This window comes from Lingula anatina, chromosome 8, assembly GCF_051362555.1.
Source record: "Lingula anatina isolate TDL-2025a chromosome 8, LinAna3.0, whole genome shotgun sequence".
In the NCBI taxonomy this organism is placed as follows: domain Eukaryota; kingdom Metazoa; phylum Brachiopoda; class Lingulata; order Lingulida; family Lingulidae; genus Lingula; species Lingula anatina.
In genome coordinates this window covers 12,999,762-13,018,183 of record NC_141774.1, presented here as the reverse complement: position 1 = coordinate 13,018,183, position 18,422 = coordinate 12,999,762, and the positions used below count along the sequence as shown (strand labels likewise).

At 36.6% G+C, this 18,422-nt stretch overlaps 1 protein-coding gene across 1 annotated transcript; it reads right to left on the bottom strand.

Annotated features, from left to right (window-relative positions):
- Positions 1–362: 362 nt before the first annotated feature.
- Positions 363–13,877, bottom strand: LOC147760382 (protein smoothened-like). The gene is made up of 12 exons (XM_087019448.1): positions 13,598–13,877; positions 12,539–13,132; positions 10,579–10,788; positions 9,234–9,412; positions 8,868–9,087; positions 8,305–8,428; positions 7,332–7,424; positions 6,713–6,821; positions 6,165–6,338; positions 5,511–5,647; positions 4,870–5,007; positions 363–4,512 (listed from the first exon to the last, which is right to left on the bottom strand). Exons 2-12 carry the CDS (start codon positions 13,097–13,099, stop codon positions 3,773–3,775), a joined length of 2,685 nt encoding a protein of 894 aa, XP_086875574.1. The 5' UTR covers positions 13,100–13,132; positions 13,598–13,877; the 3' UTR covers positions 363–3,772.
- Positions 13,878–18,422: the final 4,545 nt, after the last annotated feature.

The window sequence follows — 18,422 nt, the reverse complement described above, 5'->3', positions numbered from 1 at the left end:
GTGGTTATACTTTGATTAGATATTTAATAAAACTTTCTGTACTTGTACTCAGTGAAAAGGAATTTATAAAATAATTTGTTTCATGGTGAAGGCGTATTATCACATTAAAATATTAATAAAATGGATGGAATGTTTTGAACTTTATAGTTTTTACAGTACTACTACTTTATATTTGTATACGAATATATATTTCTTGGGGGACTTTCCTGGGGTGGAATTGTCCTAGAATCATCATAGATATACGATTGAAAAATTTTAATATCTAAAAATATGTTCAAGAATGTTAAATGACTGGCACCCCAAATAATTCCCACTAGAAATTTTAAGATGACCTTTTCAAAAGCAGAAACAATACAATACAATATCGTTTGATCTAATATTTATTTTATTTTCATTTTACTACTACTTATATGAAACTCTTGAAATTTGAAAATAAAGATAGATAAATATCAGATATGATATGCAAATTGTTTTTACTGATAAGAAAAATCTACTCATAAACATGTTTACTATTGAACTTGTAACAGACAAAATAACTTGTGCTAGTACACTACTGTTTTAAAATGCTGTGATATTTTCTTACAATATCCAATATCATTGGACATTTCAATTTCTTTTGAAGTCAGTAATTTTTACTTCCGTTTATAACTTCCTCAATTTTAATTCCTGTGCTTATTTCAAAGAAAATATTGCCACAAAGCAGACTTGACCTTTTTAAACCTCACATGGCAAGCACCTTCCTTTTCAAAACTTCCCAAATTAAAGAGGAAAGTGGGGCACAAATGCACCAAAATAATCTCTGGATTTCCAGATAAATACAGAAGACCATTCTCATATGTCAAACAATTCACAAAACATAACAATCTTTAACTCTAATACATTAGAATCTTGAACTCTAATAACTGGTGACTATTGGTAATAATCAAGAGGGATTCAAGAATGAGAGACAGTATTTTTTACAGTAATGGCTCAATCATTTGATTCAATTGATAATTTTTCCTGTTAGAAATAATCGAGCCAAAAAACATCCTATATAACATGCAAGCTTTCTAACCTTAGACCCATAATAGTGCTTAATAAAACTTACATTCCAACTGAACGATATGACAAAGAAAAACAATATAAAGCATTATAGTATATATAATATATAACTTACAACAGCACAAATTCAAAGAAAAACCAAGTCTGTTACATATAATATGTAACTGTTAAAGTGAAGCATATTGCACAACTGAGGGGAGGGGAGGGGAGGGGGAGTTGAGATTCCACGGTTAAGAGATTCTAGTATCTGTCAAAAGCCGCATTTAAAAATAAATTCCCCAAAAAATCACTATTTATCATGACAGGCTACATCTTAAATGCTTCTTTGAAATATTTCTAGAACATAAGAGCAAATTTGTCAAATTCTGTATTACCAACTTGCTACTGTCATCACCCCCACTTTATCAAGAACATTCTCCATGGTATCTATGGGGATCAATAAGTACTGAATGATTTAAAAGTAGAAATATTCAGGCTCTGTTTTGCATACCATTAATAAACAAGAAAAATACCACCAAATTGGGTCAAGGTCATACCTTAGATGGGTCAAGGTCATCTATAGTATGTTTAAAGATCATCAATAATATACCTATATAAAAATTTCAAGTAAGGATATTTAAAATATCCACTGCACATATTCATACACATGCTTATATGAATAACACCAGGAATTCTTGGTAAAACCTACATTAAAATGCACTAAATAAGCAAGTGCAATATTCTACTACTACTACTACTACTACTACTACTACTACTACTACTACTACTAATACTACTACTACTAGTAACTTTAAATGAAAAATGAGTATTTTTCAGAGTAAATTCTTTGTGTCACCATGACATAAACCAGCTGAGTATTATTCAGGTTTTTGATCCAAAATCATTTAACTGGAACACATGGTAATAAACAAAACCATTTAACTTGGGACCCTTAAATGATTAAAAAATTAATACAAAGCATTTAGTTCAAAGAACTAAAAGAAAAATAAAACTTCCATATGCCTTGTACTGTGAACATTTGCGAAAAAATTACATAAATACTAATTATAATAACTTATAAAAAAATTGTAAAATATTGAGTCATGGAAGCAGTAAGTATGCACCAATTTTTTTGAGTATTTACACAGCACTCTAAGAAGTTACTGCTGAAAGCTAGTTTAAACCAATCTTTTGTATCTGAGATGATGTCCTTAAAGTCATGGTCATTCTCTTGTTTGGGCTTCCTTCAACATATATCACTACCCAGATTTACAAACTTCATTTTATCTTTTGAGTAACACAGAAACAAATGGTACAGAAATATCCATAACTAAGAATGGTCAATATAAAGTGGCATTCTCCAAACAAAAATATAACCCCACACAGTAGAGCACTTACGCTAACTAAAAAATACCTATTTCTGCATTTGCATGTATAAAATTTAAAAATCTAAACTTTTCTGCTAGCTATCTAAAATGCTACAAAATTAAATCAGTTTATGCTAACTAGTAATGATTTCATATATTTCAAAGGTGTCACGTAAAGAGAGTATGACAACTGTACAACAATATGAAAATACAACTGAGTCTGTCATGGCAAGTTGCGAGATCACCAATATTGGTCAAGGTCACCATTCTGTTATGTCAAGGTCATTTATTAATGTCAAGGTCTAATGCACCATCATGAATTTAGTTGTGAGTATATAATAGCTGTAAAATAATAATACTAATAATAGTTCAAGTATTTTCATATCAAGTATTAATTAAAGGAGTATTCTGAGGCACATATGGCAAGGCACTTCCAGATCTAAAACGCATACAAGTGGTAGCAACAAACATAACTGGCCCCTACAAAGAATATGCACGCAGTATTTAGTTTTAAAAATTTTATAATAAATATTATATGGATCTAAGACGCTTCTGTACCACTGCTAAATCAATGTACTTTTGTGACAGTAAAATGTGCTGAATTTTACTAGATTCTAGTGATATAAACAGGGGCGGATCCAGAGCTATTTACTGACAGTCTTCCAAAATATCTTTGTTGATTCATCCTCCAATTTTGACCGTCCTCCAAAATGGATACCCGTCAATGTAAACTTGAAAATCTGACCGTCTTCCGGAAGACCCAGAAGACGGCCTAAATCCGCCCCTGATAAACCTATGTCAGAGACACAAATCTGCTGACCAGGTCACCTTGACACCATGAGGACACCATTGGCATATATTTGTAACTGGGACAACAAATTAATCACGAGGTCACCTTGACACACATCAATAATTGGGTCAAGGTCATCAATAATGAGGAGACTGTGACAGATATTAATGACACAGTTACGATGAATGCTGCTAATATGCTGTAACTGGAGCTAAGAATCCAGAACACAGTAACAGTTCCACCAAATGAACTACAAACACTTATTGTAAGGACAAAACCTTAACATTAAACACTACTGTATTGCAATATACCCACTGTAGAAGTCAGTCCTATTGGTATAAATTTCTTTTCACTGCTGAGACATATTGCTTTGCTGTCAGGTAAACATTGGGAATTCAGCATTTTTGTCACAAGACTGTCAACCTCTCTGCTTTTCAATTATTGCTTTCCATTATGTTTATTCCTCCAAAGGCACATCATTTGCTAGTCAAAATAACTGTCCTCAGTCATGCCATGATCAATCACCCAAAATTGATCTCAAGCTTATAAGTTTTAATCCCAGATCAAGAATCACATCATGCCTTTCCTTGCTAAGCTAAGAGGATGACTCCAGTCCTTCATCTCTCTCATCATCAGTTCGACTGTCAACATGGACAACGACATCGGTAGGATAAGAGTGACCGCTTGGGACCTGACTGTGGCGCCCACTATCTCGACCACTCCTCTTGGACGCTGCTGACATGGGTGTGGCACGCTCCTGTTTGGTTGGTGTTTGTTGCTGGACAGGTGGCGCCACTGCTTCTTCTATATCCAACTCGTAATTCTCTGAGCCATCGAGATCGACCATTTCCACCGTCTGTGGGACGTAGGCACTGGCTGTGAAAAGAGAATAGGTAGCTAGGGGCACAGGAGGGGGCTGAGTCCTTGGTCCCCCCAAAATTTCTTTTTTGGTCCCTTTTTTCCCTCCACTCCCAAGGGGTCCCTCCCTCTTGAAACTATCCCTCCCTCTTCCCAGTCCCTCCCCTTTGGTAGCACACAACATCATGTGGAGACTCTCTATGGAACTAGCCAGTTTCTCCATAGAGACTTTAATACTGTGGGCGGAGGCGTTGGTGATGACGGAGGTATCGCTGGCGCGTCTCGCCTCCTGGTATTGCCCCTTACTGACCCAGGTCTGGCTGTCACTCCCGCGGCGCGAACTGGGAGGAAGAGCCACTGGCGCTATTCTGTTTTTTCTTCCGCGCTTTTTCTTCTTTTTCTTGGTTTCTTCTTTGTCTCTTTGTACACTGACTTGGGAGTCTATTGACAATCTCCTAGATGCTATAGACTGAATGTCTGGAATAATAGTGAGATCTGGTGGTAAAATCATTGAAGAATTTGACATTTTCATGGTCAAACACTTTTTTAAAATTCCTATTATTATTACTATTTTTTTTTTAAGATTTCAAAGTCAGTGAATAATACTTTTTCAGCATTAATTTTCAGTTCACGGAACAACCCACTTTATTTCAAAATTTTAATTTTTTAAAATTCTGAATCATAAATTTGCATAGCTGCTTGGAACGTGCTCCATGGACTTCAGGGTTTATACCAATGCCTTTCCACTCAAGCTGAATTATACAACTTACGTTCTGTGAGGAATTTCAGGCTTAAAAGCAATATCCTTAAAACTCCTAAACTGGCAGTACATACCTGAGTCTGAGTACCTGCGAAGGGTACCTGCTGTGGGGTGGATCATCCCTCCCCTGCGACGCACCAAGTTAGGCATGGCTTGGACCCACTGTGACGACATGTCAGCTGACGTGACACTGTTCAAGTCAAACTTCATACCTGGAATGTATATGAGTGTGAATTTTTAATACATATGTAGAATGGGAACTTTATGTATTATTACTGTCAAGGTAATATTGTTGTCAAGGAGATACTGCTGTCAAGGAGATATTGCCGTTGTTGTCATGGAGATACTGCTGTTGTTGTCAAGGAGATACCCTTGTCAAGTCATTTTTTCATCAGGTAATATATACAGAAAGGAGAAATCTGTATCACTGCTGACATAATAAAGTTTTACCTCATACATGGTGTGCCAATTTATGTCAAAGCAGAATTTCATATCTGATATGAAATGTGTATGAGGAGGACCTTGTGTCAGTTTGTATTTCACAACTTGAAGTTTAAAGCATTTAAAATTTGTGCAAGAAATAGAGATATCTGAAACTTTTTTCTTTTAAATTCTTGAACAACATGCCAGTTCAATCAAGCATATTTGTCACATTTTATCATTATGAATGTGCAGTGCATGCAAAGGAGTACGTGCTACACGTGTGTACACTCACCCAACGGATCATCATGGGTACTGCAGAAGCTTACGGACATGTGCCCATTGTTGACATCCCTCCTCTTAGCAAACGCCTGAGCTATCATCTTGTGTTTCTTTAACTTGACTGGCTTGTTGTCAGCAATACGAAATACCCTGTAATGTTATGATGCACATCTTATTACTTTTTTATGAATGAAAAACATTTTAATATGAGACAACTATTTATTAATAAATGAGGTCAGTCAGACTGCTTCATCTGCCAAAAAAATCAGTCATGAAAGTTATATTTTCTTATGCTCTTTAAATCTATCTTTTAACTTGAAATGGATGATCATTATAGTGATGTACATTATATCATTTGCATTTATGATATAAAATCCATTGGTTGATGCTTCTACACAAGTTCTCATGATTTAAGTTTTTACCTTCTAAAGAACCTCTTCCAAGCATCCAGGGCTCCGTAACATAGAAAGCATTGCAAATAGCGATATCACATTGAGGGGGACGTGTATGGACAAGTTATGAAATCAAGACGTTTACCCTCGGTTGCAATGCGAGATGCTTTCGAGTTATGGGGCCCAGGGTGGCTTTATACACCCATAGCTCTTACCTTCTAAAGAACCTCTTCCAAGCATCCAGGGTGGCTTTATTCCAGACCCATAGCTCTTACCTTCTAAAGAACCTCTTCCAAGCATCCAGGGTGGCTTTATTCCAGACCCAGGAACTCATGGCTATACCAGCACCAAAGTAGGCAAAGATGTGGATCTGTACCGCGGCCAGACTGGGACGACTGGTCAGCTCACACTGCGTTTTATCCCCTGTCAGTTCTGATGTGGCTTTACACCTGTGAGACAATGATTGGATATGAGTGACATCTCTCTCTCTCTCTCTCTCTCTCTCACACACACACACACACACACACACACACACACACACACACACACACACGTGTCTGGCACACACACAAATATTGAATTGCCTTTCTCTAAAATTCCATTATTTCCTGTAGTTTATGATACCCAAGCTGTGCACTATGGCTTTCAAATTTGTACATTTCTTGAAAGCTTCCTGCTGAATAGGTTCAGGTTCATCTTATGCCTACACAGTTCACTTTTGCTTTCTTAGTTTTCACCTTCTGAGACCTTTATTTCAAATGAACATTCAAGAAAACACCTCATAGTTTTTTTTTAAATTTTCTAGGCATATTTGTTAACTTACACTGTATATTCCTTGAAGGCCTCATACCAGGTTGACTCCCAAGTAAACATATAGATGTGTACTATCAATGTGATGAATGAGAAGACTATGGAAAGCACCGCAAATACACCTGGAAATAGTGAGAAAAGAATTCCAAATCTTTCCCAAATTTAAGAAGACATCCTTTGGGAATTTTCCTCAAAGGAATGCTGCATTTTAATAGGACAGGATTTTCAAATAAATAAATAAACAGATAACATTCTAATATATAAGAAACAAGAGGCAATAACTTTTGTTACCACCATCAGGGAACATATGACGCAGTGCCAAAATATTAATTTTTTTACACCAAATTATCTTAGGCATTAAGCAAAGATCTCAGGGCGCATTCCCATAGATTTTAGATTGATCTATCCCCGTGGGGAGTCTCACTAGATTACTGTCAGATAATCCAGCTTAAATGTCTGTCCTGCCTTCTACAAGCTGTAAGGGGGTAATTAACTGTCGTGCCCGCTTGGCTGACAGCTATTTAGCGTGAACCCCCAGGGAGTTAGGTCGATCTAGTTGGATCGATCTAATCTCCGGGAATGGGGTCTAAAACACTAGTCTATGCCTAGTTTCAGCTTACACTGAATCTCACCTAATCTAAATATAGTTTCCATGATTTTGGCTGTAGCTTTATTGCTGACCACTCCGGGACTTTCTTTACGGAGTTTGCACAGTGTGGCCAGGCCTGAAATAATACAATTATAACTTTTTCAAAACTCTGTTTACATACAAATGACTAGTCTAAAACCATATCCTCTTTGCTCCCTTTTCATTTTTTTTTTAAACATTTTTTTTACAAAAGGTAAATTTTATTTTTAATCATTTTCTGCAACATAAAATGCTCACCCAATGGATAATTTTACACCTGGTCCAGTTCTATTTACTAAATGCAAATATTTACACATTTCAAACTGGAGTAAAAAGACTTATCAAAAGCAAACATGCAAAGAAAAAAAAACTTTTCCATCAATAATTTGTTGTAAAACATAAGAGCTAGTTCAAGTCACAGAAAACCTTTTCCATCTGTTCAATGATGAATTTGCACAAAAATCAACACAAACTTGATGAAGTCTACATACATCTGCAAACTTTGGATTATTTTTCAACCACTCACCCATGCATATAACCATCAGTCCTATAGACATCAGTACTCACCCATACATATAACCATCAGTCCTATAGACATCAGTACTCACCCATACATATAACCATCAGTCCTATAGACATCAGTACTCACCCATACATATGACCATCAGTCCTATAGACATCAGTACTCACCCATACATATAACCATCAGTCCTATAGACATCAGTACTCACCCATACATATAACCATCAGTCCTATAGACATCAGTACTCACCCATACATATAACCATCAGTCCTATAGACATCAGTACTCACCCATACATATAACCATCAGTCCTATAGACATCAGTACTCACCCATACATATAACCATCAGTCCTATAGACATCAGTACTCACCCATGCATATGACCATCAGTCCTATAGACATCAGTACTCACCCATACATATAACCATCAGTCCTATAGACATCAGTACTCACCCATACATATAAACACCAGACCCACAGTGACTACCAGTCCTATTGGCATTAATACAAAGACTCCTCTGACCCAGTGGTTGATATAGCCAACAAAACATATTCCACTCAGGGAATCTCCATCAACCTGAGACAAGAATGGGAGAGAATTGTGTTAGGAGAGATTGTGTTGGTTAAGATTACATACAATGTGATTTGAATTGTGACTTGGATTGTGTAAAATGTGATCGTGTTTGGTGTGACATTGTGCTGGTTGTGACAGTGATGATAAATGGCATATCTAACTAAATTTCCTTCATTTTAATATCTTACATTTATAATAAACCTGTAAGAACATATTATATGGAATACAAATACTTCATTGGAAGTTTGTGCAAAACCTACTAAAAAGACCAGCCATTTGATCAAAGTGAGTGCCAAACTTCCATCAGACCTATATCACAATTGATAAAATGTGTTACCATATATGAATACTTTCTTAAAGGGCATTTCAAGCCATCCACAGAGGTTTTAAATCATCACATTAAAATATATCACATCAACAAGTGTTTCTCTTTCATTCCTACCTCCGTGACAGCTAAACATATGATAGTAAGCACCAGTGGAAAAGACCAGGCAAAGATATGAAAGTAGGCGATCTTTCCTGCTATCAGATCACGAGCAGTGCCCAGAGACTTGAAGGTAACACGCCAGCAATATGCCAGGATGACAAACCATGTGACCCCAGCCATCATGGAAAAGTAGACGAATATAAAGATGAAAGTGCATGAGGCAGTTTCTCCTGACCTGAAAATGGGAAAAATTTTAATCAAACATGTGAAATGCCTTTTAAATAATGACCATCAATAGCAAAACCATAATTTCAAAGTAACATCAAATCCACAATGATTATTATTATTTGGTATACAAGTGGGAATGAACTGAATCATTACCCTATCTTTGGCTCCCCGCTTCTTAAGGTTCCATCAGCCTTGCAGACGATATCCTGTCTAGCACCTGGTATAAACTGGGCCAACCACCCAATACTGCCCACAAAGAAACAGGCGTTGATGAAGAAAAGGATCAGCGCCGGGTAGCGGTTGGCATTCTTCCAGTCAATTATGAATGTCAGCTGTGAATTAGAAAGTAGTGTTAGATGATTCAGTTGAGATGACAGTGTGATACATCACTTTTTTTCGAACCTATTTCTGCACTGTGTGTTGATAAAAGATAAAATGTTGTGGCAACAATTAGGCTTTTCACTTATATTGAACCCTTCAATAAATGAAGTTATTGGACTCAAAAGTTGTGGCAGAAGCAAACAATAGCCTGTTGTTTACAGATATGATTTTTTTAACCACAGTTATCTGTAAGTTATGACTTTTCTATATCCTACTTTCTGTAAAAAATATCCTAAAAAGTTTGCCTAAGACTTAGAGGAAAATAAAATCAAATCAATATGGACATTTGACTCATAGGAAAAAAATATTTGAAATTAGTTCAGCAAACATATAAAGAGGAAAAAGCGATGAAAGAGGACCTTTCAAAAAACACCCTGAAAATGAAAGAGCTGTATGAAAGAACACGACTCTATACTGGGAGGTTCAGAAGTCATAAATACAACACCCAAAAGTCCAGGTTTCCAAATAAATCTAAAGACCTTCATATATCAGTAAATATTTTAGAAAGATAAAAGTTTCTTGCCAACACACCAACAGACTGTTCATATAGTCAGCACCCTTCAGCCATGTGTCAACAACAAACAGCAACCAGAAACATTAAAACACTTTAACACTGAAATACTTACCTCTACAAGTGCCAATGAAAATGTGTGAAAAAGGAAAATTGTCTTAGTTCTTTAGCACTTAACTAAACACATCTTTCATAGCTTGCAAATACTACTAAATTTTTACCTTATTTTTCATATAATAACAAGATACTCATTTACTTAAAATGAATCCCAGTAAATCCTATTTACTTCTTAAAATTTGCACTGCTTATCACAATGGGGTGTTATTTTGTTCGCTACTGCCTTTGACCGATTTATTGATTTAAGGGCACATTCACTTCAAGTTGATCTGTGGATAGAATATGGCCAACCCACTTTACAGCTTGCCACGTAATCCCCTGACAGACACTGAATAGATTTCCCACGGGGATTATGTGTAAGCTTTTCAAGTGTGTCAGCCATATCTGATCCACAGATTAACTTTGGTTGTGAATGTGGCCATGCAGTAAGTGTAATCGCCTAACTTGTATGTGTCAGGCGAGACCAATTAAAAAAAAAATCCCACCTACCAAAGCAAAGAGTGTCAGCACCAGACACAGAGATCCCACCACACCTATGAAGATGTGGACCTGCCTGTGTTCGTCGTCAGTAAACAGAGGGTTCTGGCACTGTAGGCCGCATCCATCCACCCCCTCGTACCAGCTGTCTTTGTTAGACGTGGCAACCAGGGGTGCCTGGCACGTGGAGCTGGTGTTGAAATTGAGATTTGAGACAGGATTCTGGAAAAGAAAAATGCTAACAAAACTGATCAATTTGTTGGGGATTTTTCTTTAAATAATGGATAATATTTGAGGTAATAAATGTTGCTGTCATCACACAAAAAAAAAAAAAAAAAAAAAAATTGTGAAAAAATCTTTTTGTAAAAAAAAACCCAACTTAATATTAGTTCTCTTTCTTCTCAAATGTGACTACCAAATATGCATGAAATTTGAAAATGGAATTTCAAACAAAATATTGGTCTTAACTTGGACTTTTGGTCTACTTCCAATCTGGATAGAATATAAAAGAATGCTCATGAATCACACTAAATCAGTAGATCTTTATGATTCCCTGCAGAGTCATTAAAATTTTCTTCTATACATCTTACAGTAAGTTAAACACAGCTCATGCCCAAGGCAATATATATTACTCAATACCTTTCAACCTTTATGATTAACTCACCACTAATAACACAGTACAAACAATTAATAATACCAATTTTATTCTAATACTAAATCAAAAAGTGACCTAACGTATGTACACAAATTCCTGCCAAACATTTCAATATATAAACCTACATTATCAAATTTAAGAGCAGGAGAGATTCATTCAAGCTCCCTATAGCGAGTGATTCATTCAACACAAGGCTTTTATTTCCACAGCCTTTCTTGAGCGTTGAGGTGGAAAATGCACACAAAACCCCAGTGTTTGACATTGAGGGGCTCAGCCCATGAATCCCTACAGAGCTATGTGTATGTTTGGAAGGTAGTTTCTTTTCATTGTTTGTGCGCCTTATTGTACTTGGCAATATGGGTCATTTGTTACTTTTTGGGTCTCGCTCACATGACTTGAATCATGCTAGCAAACATTATGTTTAACATTCTCACCATTGATTAAAAGTGACAAAATGACGATGTATGTGGAAAATAATATGTACTTTTTCAAAATAATTCATTAATTATTTCAATATTTAAACGTTATTCTGAGTATTAATTTGACAGAGCAAAAATCACTCTGAAATCCAAGTTAGTCTGTTCAGTCCGGACATTCAGGACTTCTAGTATACATCTTTGGGCACAGATCATGAACTCCTCATCATTGTGGCCTTTGCCTCCATACTGTTGATTATAATTCACATTAATACTCAATATGGCATTTAGGAAGCCACTTTTGCCAATGTCTGTACAGGGTTCATATCACCATAATGTCAAAACACAGATTTTATGAAATTGGCCAGTTCAAAACCAATCTTAAATTGCCTAGTGTGAACTGTTCTCTTACCAGTAAGTTATTGTAGTGTCTATAGGTCATTTGCTATTACTGTTTGTATATAAACAAAGCTGAGGGGAGAATCCCCCTCCTTAGCTACCCAGGATCAATTTATGTTCAATACAAAAATGTTAAATTTGTAGTACATGTAAACTAAAAGCTGTTTTAGCTCTTTACAAAAATTCTTACACAAAACCTTGTGTTTCACTACTGGCCTTCAAATCTGAATAATCTTAGACTTAACTTTAATCTGGTATGTACTAGTACTAGTAAAAGGATTGAGCAAAGTTATCTGGTTTGGGCATAAATTTGACTGATTTAAAGAAAACATAAAAGAGCTTACTGAATTTCAATGAAATTGAAAGTATATCCACTTCTTTCAAAATCATCTTGAGCTAATTAAAATCAAATTTTAACTTCAGATCAAAAATAAAAGTGACACTAAAACTTTCTTTTTTTCCAAAATCACCTTTCAACTAATAAAAACAAAACTGAACTTACAGAATTACACTGAGACTGAAAATGCGCCCCCTCACACTTCAGAAACTCTGGCCACCCTTGCACAGTCTCCACGATCCTGCAGGGCCCTCTCGTCTTCTCACACATATCCTTGGAAGGAAGCTCGATGACGCTGCCATTACACTGCGGCATGTACACCGCACACAGCAGCGGCTGTACGACAGCCCAGCACTGCGGCACACTTTGCAGGCCACTCCACAGCTTCAGTCTCATCTGGGCCTCTGTCTGGTTGGAAGAGTCGTTGACTAGCGCCAAGGAGGTCTGTGCATAAGGGAGTGGGGTGCCAAGACAAGTCGAAGTCTCTAGAGGCTCGCAGGGTGCTGCCATCTGGCAGCCTGTCAAGGCAACGGTGGCAGCGGAGGTAGTGATATCAACGGAAGAAGGTGTTGTTGTGACAGTGCTTGAAGCTGTCTGTGCAGGCACTGTGGTAGAAATGTTGTCAACAGCTGAAGTTGTTGAAGTATTTGTGGCATTTTGACCAAAGGTGATCCCAAGGCAGATAAAGAAAATGATGACAGTCAGAGCAGGAGTGGAGGATGCCATAGTGTGACCCTCCTCTACACTACTTCACACACCCTGAAGAAACAAAAAGTAAAATGTCTGAGGTCACTGTTACATGGTTTTCTTGTTTTACAGCATGTTAATGTGACTTGATGCAATCGTGTATCTCTTATACATTGTACTTATATGTAAAACACCCATTCTAAAATAACTTAAACAGTGAAAAGAAGGTGAAAACAAGTGTGAAAACAGAAAACTCAAATACCCTGCCTTCATAAAGGCCGATTTATACAGAAAGTCAAGTGCAGAAGTGTACTAGTAAGTGGTAAGTTATCTCAAAGACACTTCTGTCTTAAACAATACTTCTAAAGCAAATCAACGTCAGGTTTAGAAAAGGAAGTGATAACAAATTGACATTTCGGACAACATTCGCTAAACTTCTTCGTGAAACACCGAACTAGCTGAGGAAAGCTGAGTAAGTAAAATTAAAGGCCCACAAACGAACTCCATACAGAAGGCAGAAGCTCAAACTTGCCGTACCTCCTTTCCGGCGTCTCTATCAACTCTGCCCTGTACGTCAAGTCTTCGAAGCACCCATATCTGTTAATTGTTTGTATTTCGTTTACACATCAGATCTACATCTTTCCTTAAACGATCCCCAACATTTAACAAGGACTAACACAAGATGGTATTCTTTCAACTCTATTACCCCTCAAGTCACGTGACGGGATAGATAAGGGAGCAGCTCGTAGCTTAAATATTCACAAACTTACAAAGCCACATTGCGTTCGCACAGAATAAGGTATAAAATCCAATGAAAATTTAGCACTGTACTGATTATTTTTCTTTGCAAATGCCTCATCTCTTTAGTAACAAGATCAACACCAATCAACATGCTCAAGTAATAAAATGGCTAATCCTAAAGAAATAAATTTCCCCTGATGCTGCTGAAAATGTTATCCCAAGATAAGCTTAATTCGAAGCTAGTTCTTCCGAGTCTTTTATTTCTGGTGTTTCTTTTTCCAGTGTGATTGGCGAGTCGATTCTTTAAGAAATTAATTTGGCAGTTATCTAAAACAACCATTTCAATATACGTTAAATTATGTAGAAAAGCGCATTATTCCACGAGAAAATTTCGGTCAAGTTTAAACGTGTAGCCTACTTTCAAACGTTTCTGTTTAATATCAAATTATAATTACAGTTAGCTGAGATAAAATGACATTTAAAACTGCACTTTCGATCAATCGCTTCGACTCTTGTCAATACTTTTTTGTGTATACATGTCTCTCATGATGACCGTTGTTTATTAGATTAGTTAGAACATTCTAAAGATTGAACGGCTAGTAAAACACGTACCACTTACTGGTAGGCCTACATGTATAAAAATCTGGCCCGTTAGCCCCCCCCCCCCCCTCCCTTATGTATAAATGTTGATAACAAAATTATTTTCATTTATAAATCAATTTATATATTAATCAATAAATTGATCAAACCATCTGTTTATTCATTTAGAAAACCGTTCATTATTAGTTGTAAAGACTGGACATTGAAAGTGTTATGTGGACTTCAAGAGCAGTAAATGTGACAGAGAAGACAGGACTGATTGTGTTTGATGTTGAGACTACAATCACTGCACAACAATAATAATCAACATCCCAAATACTTGTTTACAAATGAGGAAAAGAGATACTATGGATCTTTGGTATTTTTCACCAGACTTACTACTGGAGGGAAAAATTATCACGCTAACGCAGTCTCATGAATAAACGATTATCGCAAAAGCTGATATATATGTCATTTAATATAACGTACGTATATAACTGATGATAACCTACGCGGTGCACCTTGACCCAGGTGTTTTCTGCGTAAAGGCACAGCCCGTGAGACACGAATGGAAGTCCGCTATATTATATTATATTATATTATATTATATTATATTATATTATATTATATTATATTATATTATATTATATTATATTATATTATATTAATTCTTATTACTAATGTATTTTCTAATCAATCTAATGAACAACGGTCATCACGAGAGACAGGCAGTAGAAGACAGAGAGGCAGAAAATGAGTCTAAGTCTTCTTAGATCTATCACGTGCACTCTGCCCGTAACGCTGACTCCACCCTGCGTTGAGGAGATAACTAGTAGATCACCTCCACTATCAGCATCTTGTAGTGTTCCCTGTAACTCTTCGAAACGCAGGGTACCAATATGAGATCTCGGTCATTGGTTCACTTTTATTAAGCATCTCACGGTTGTCAATTTGCTTGTCCTCTTTAAGTGTTCAGGCGGGGACGCCAAAAATCACTCCTCAATATGGTTCCTTAGTGGCCAATATCGTTGTTTCTAATTGCTCATCTTCTTTTCGATGTTAAGCAAAGATATTAGGAGATAACATTTATCATCTGTAGGAGCTCACCTCGTTTCGGACAGATTCCTAATATAGATACAGCAGAGATATGATAAGGACTCTTCGTTAATTTTGTCAGATTTTCAACCAGGTATCAATCAAAACGGATTTTTCAAGAGACATTTTAAAATACAGGCATTGACATTAGTATTTGCACATTTCTGGGCCGCAGTCTTCGATATATGTTGAACCTTTTTCATGAGAAAAATATTTCTTTTTTATGTGCTTAAAAAGTGATCCGTTTTAAATATCAGGTTGAGCCTGAACTACACTTCAAAAACACGGACTTGCCCGCACAATCATAATGAAATAGAGAAATGGCGGTTCCCTCGACTCATCTCTCTACCCTCACCAAACTAACCTTGACTGATTGACAGCAGCAAAACTTCCCTTAAGACTTTCATCAGATCTAAGATATCTTTTGCTTTAATTAAAAAAATCAACACGTCCCATGGATTACATCTATATTATTCTTGTTCACTGTACACATTATTAACTGGTGCCAGTTTTCAAAACCAAGGGTGTGTCTCACCCCAAGGGTGTGTATCTTACCAGTGACACCTGTTTCGGTATTTTTGGACTATAAATAGTGTCTGTATGTATTTTGGTAACGTTATATAATCAAGTGTCAAGGTGTCTATTTGACGTGTATCTATCCTGGGTATTTATCTTCTTTGATGTCGCTATTGCCAAGGTCACTAATAATCCTATGTCTACAAATTCTTTGATATTGTATGACAAGTTGGATTAGATCTATTACAGTTTGCAGACATCCCCTCAGTAGAACACCGTCTGCATTTTTTACGTGAAGAAATTTCATCTTTATCTCCGCCAAGGAGGTTATTTTTTTGGTTCCGTTAGTTTGTCTGTCTGTCTGTCTGTCTGTCTGTCTGTCTGTTAGCAACATAACAGAAAAAGTTATGGACCTATTTTGATGACATTTTCAGGAACTGTCACAAGTGGGCCAAGGAACAGATGATTAGTTTTTGGTGGTGACCCGGATCATTAATCAAACAATAATCAAGAATCAAGAATAAAAAACTAAACATTATAGAATGAAAAATTAGGGGTGAAACGGCATTGGGTGGAGACTTTGCTGTCTTGGCGGAGGTCTGCGCTCTCGGAGTGCTTTTCTAGTAATAAAAATGGTTTATCTTCGCGCATACTCAACGAGTTAAAATACAGTATATCTTGTTGCGTATCAAATTATTAGCTTCTATAAATGAATTTACTTAAACACACCTTTTTTTAGAATATAAACTGTTTTGAAAAAGAAGAAATAGTGTGCACATGGTATTAGAGCTTTCTATTAATTTTCTGTAATTAATAGCCTCTGTTCTTGTAAGTTACATATCACAAATGTCGTAACGGTTATTTTGCTGTTCTATCAGTCTTCTTCCATACTTTCTTTCTTTCTTTCTTTCTTCCCGGCCACGAGAAAACATTTTTATGCATGTTTTAAACACATCTCACACCTATTTTACATGCCACCTGGCCTGTTACATTTCCTAAGTAAGAACCACTTGTAAATGAGATGCGTTCCATTTAACAACTAGTCTTTTATGAGCCTCGGCCGGTAAGTCACCCAACCTTACCCTCGGGGGGATATTAAACGCATATTACGAACGCTAGATTTACTTTAAAAAGTCGCCCTCTCGACGCGGTAAATAAAACCAAAACACTGTTGTATATAGTGGCGCGATCAATAAAAGGGGCGTTTCCGCCTTAGTTGAGCGGAATAATATCGGAATAACAGCGGTAAAAAAAGATCTGGTATGCTTATATGGCATTTGTGTGTGTCATGTAACGTAATATTATGTCCACGGTTCAGACATACGCGGATTGGAAAAACTGAAGAGTTCAGCTTTTTTCGTTCCCCGGTTTCTATTTTCCAGAGCTTCAAGAGCATAGGTATCGAAAACATGGTTTGGCATTACTCTGAATACAAGAATTACCCGCAGGTGGGCGCGGTTTTCATCTTACCCCAGTTTCTGGACATTCATATTAGTATACTGAAGTTTACTGAAGTTGACATTAGGGCAAAATGTTTACTTTACATTTTTTGCGCCTGCTATGCATATTCACATACTTATTTTTGCTAACCCACATTATTTTAACCACCAGCGTACGTTTTGTTTGGTTATTTTACACAAGCCTCCACATATTTTCTTCATGATATGAATGTAATGCTTTCTGGGATATATCATATTAAGAAATATCCCCCCCCCCTTGTAAGTAGCAGGTTTTTGTGACTGTCCTGTTTGAAACTCATTGAAAAAAAAGATAATAATAAAAGGTAAATAATCTGATGAGTTGTCCCGTTAAGATTTTGTTCCTCTTTAAAAGCTGCGGGTCTTTTCATGGTGTCCTTGGCATGGATATTAACACTAGCCAGATGTTTTCAACTGAGATAATAGTCTACCGCTAGATAGCATAATATACCTATCTGAAATGCATTAATCTCTGTCGTAATTGTATTTCGTGAACATTTGCACAATGGCTGACAAAGACAAACAAAAAACCTTGTGTAAGCGTAGTCGAAAATTTGTTTAGGTATTACATTATAGGTCTTGTTTGTCCTTTTGATTGGAGGACACTGTGGAGAAGAAATGATGGGAAAAAATGTCGCATTGGATTTTTTTCACTTGTGTACCTGCTGAGAGACACGTAGAGACGAGCGCTTGAATTTGGCAGCAACTTAATCAAAAGAGATGTCGATGCAGTGTTGTAATTTTGTCCCGAAAATAGGTTCTTATTCTAAATCAACAGATCCCTCCCCCCCTCTCTCTGGCTCAAGACTTTCTTCTCTTTTTCTTTTTTCTTTTCTTTCCTTTCTCTTTTTTATTTTATACGACGGTCTCTCTCTCTCTCTCTCTCTCTCTCTCTCTCTCTCTCTCTCTCTTCTCTTTCTCTCTCTCATTGGTGCAAAAAAGTCAAGAGTCAA

Coding starts and splice junctions, on each gene's coding strand:
- LOC147760382 (XM_087019448.1), bottom strand. CDS start 13,099: ATGGCATCCTCCACTCCTGCTCTGACTGTCATCATTTTCTTTATCTGC. Junction 6,822..7,331: donor GGAAACTATATTTAGATTAG/GTGAGATTCAGT, acceptor CACTATTTCCAG/GTGTATTTGCGGTGCTTTCC. Junction 4,513..4,869: donor TCGCAGGTACTCAGACTCAG/GTATGTACTGCC, acceptor CTATTATTCCAG/ACATTCAGTCTATAGCATCT.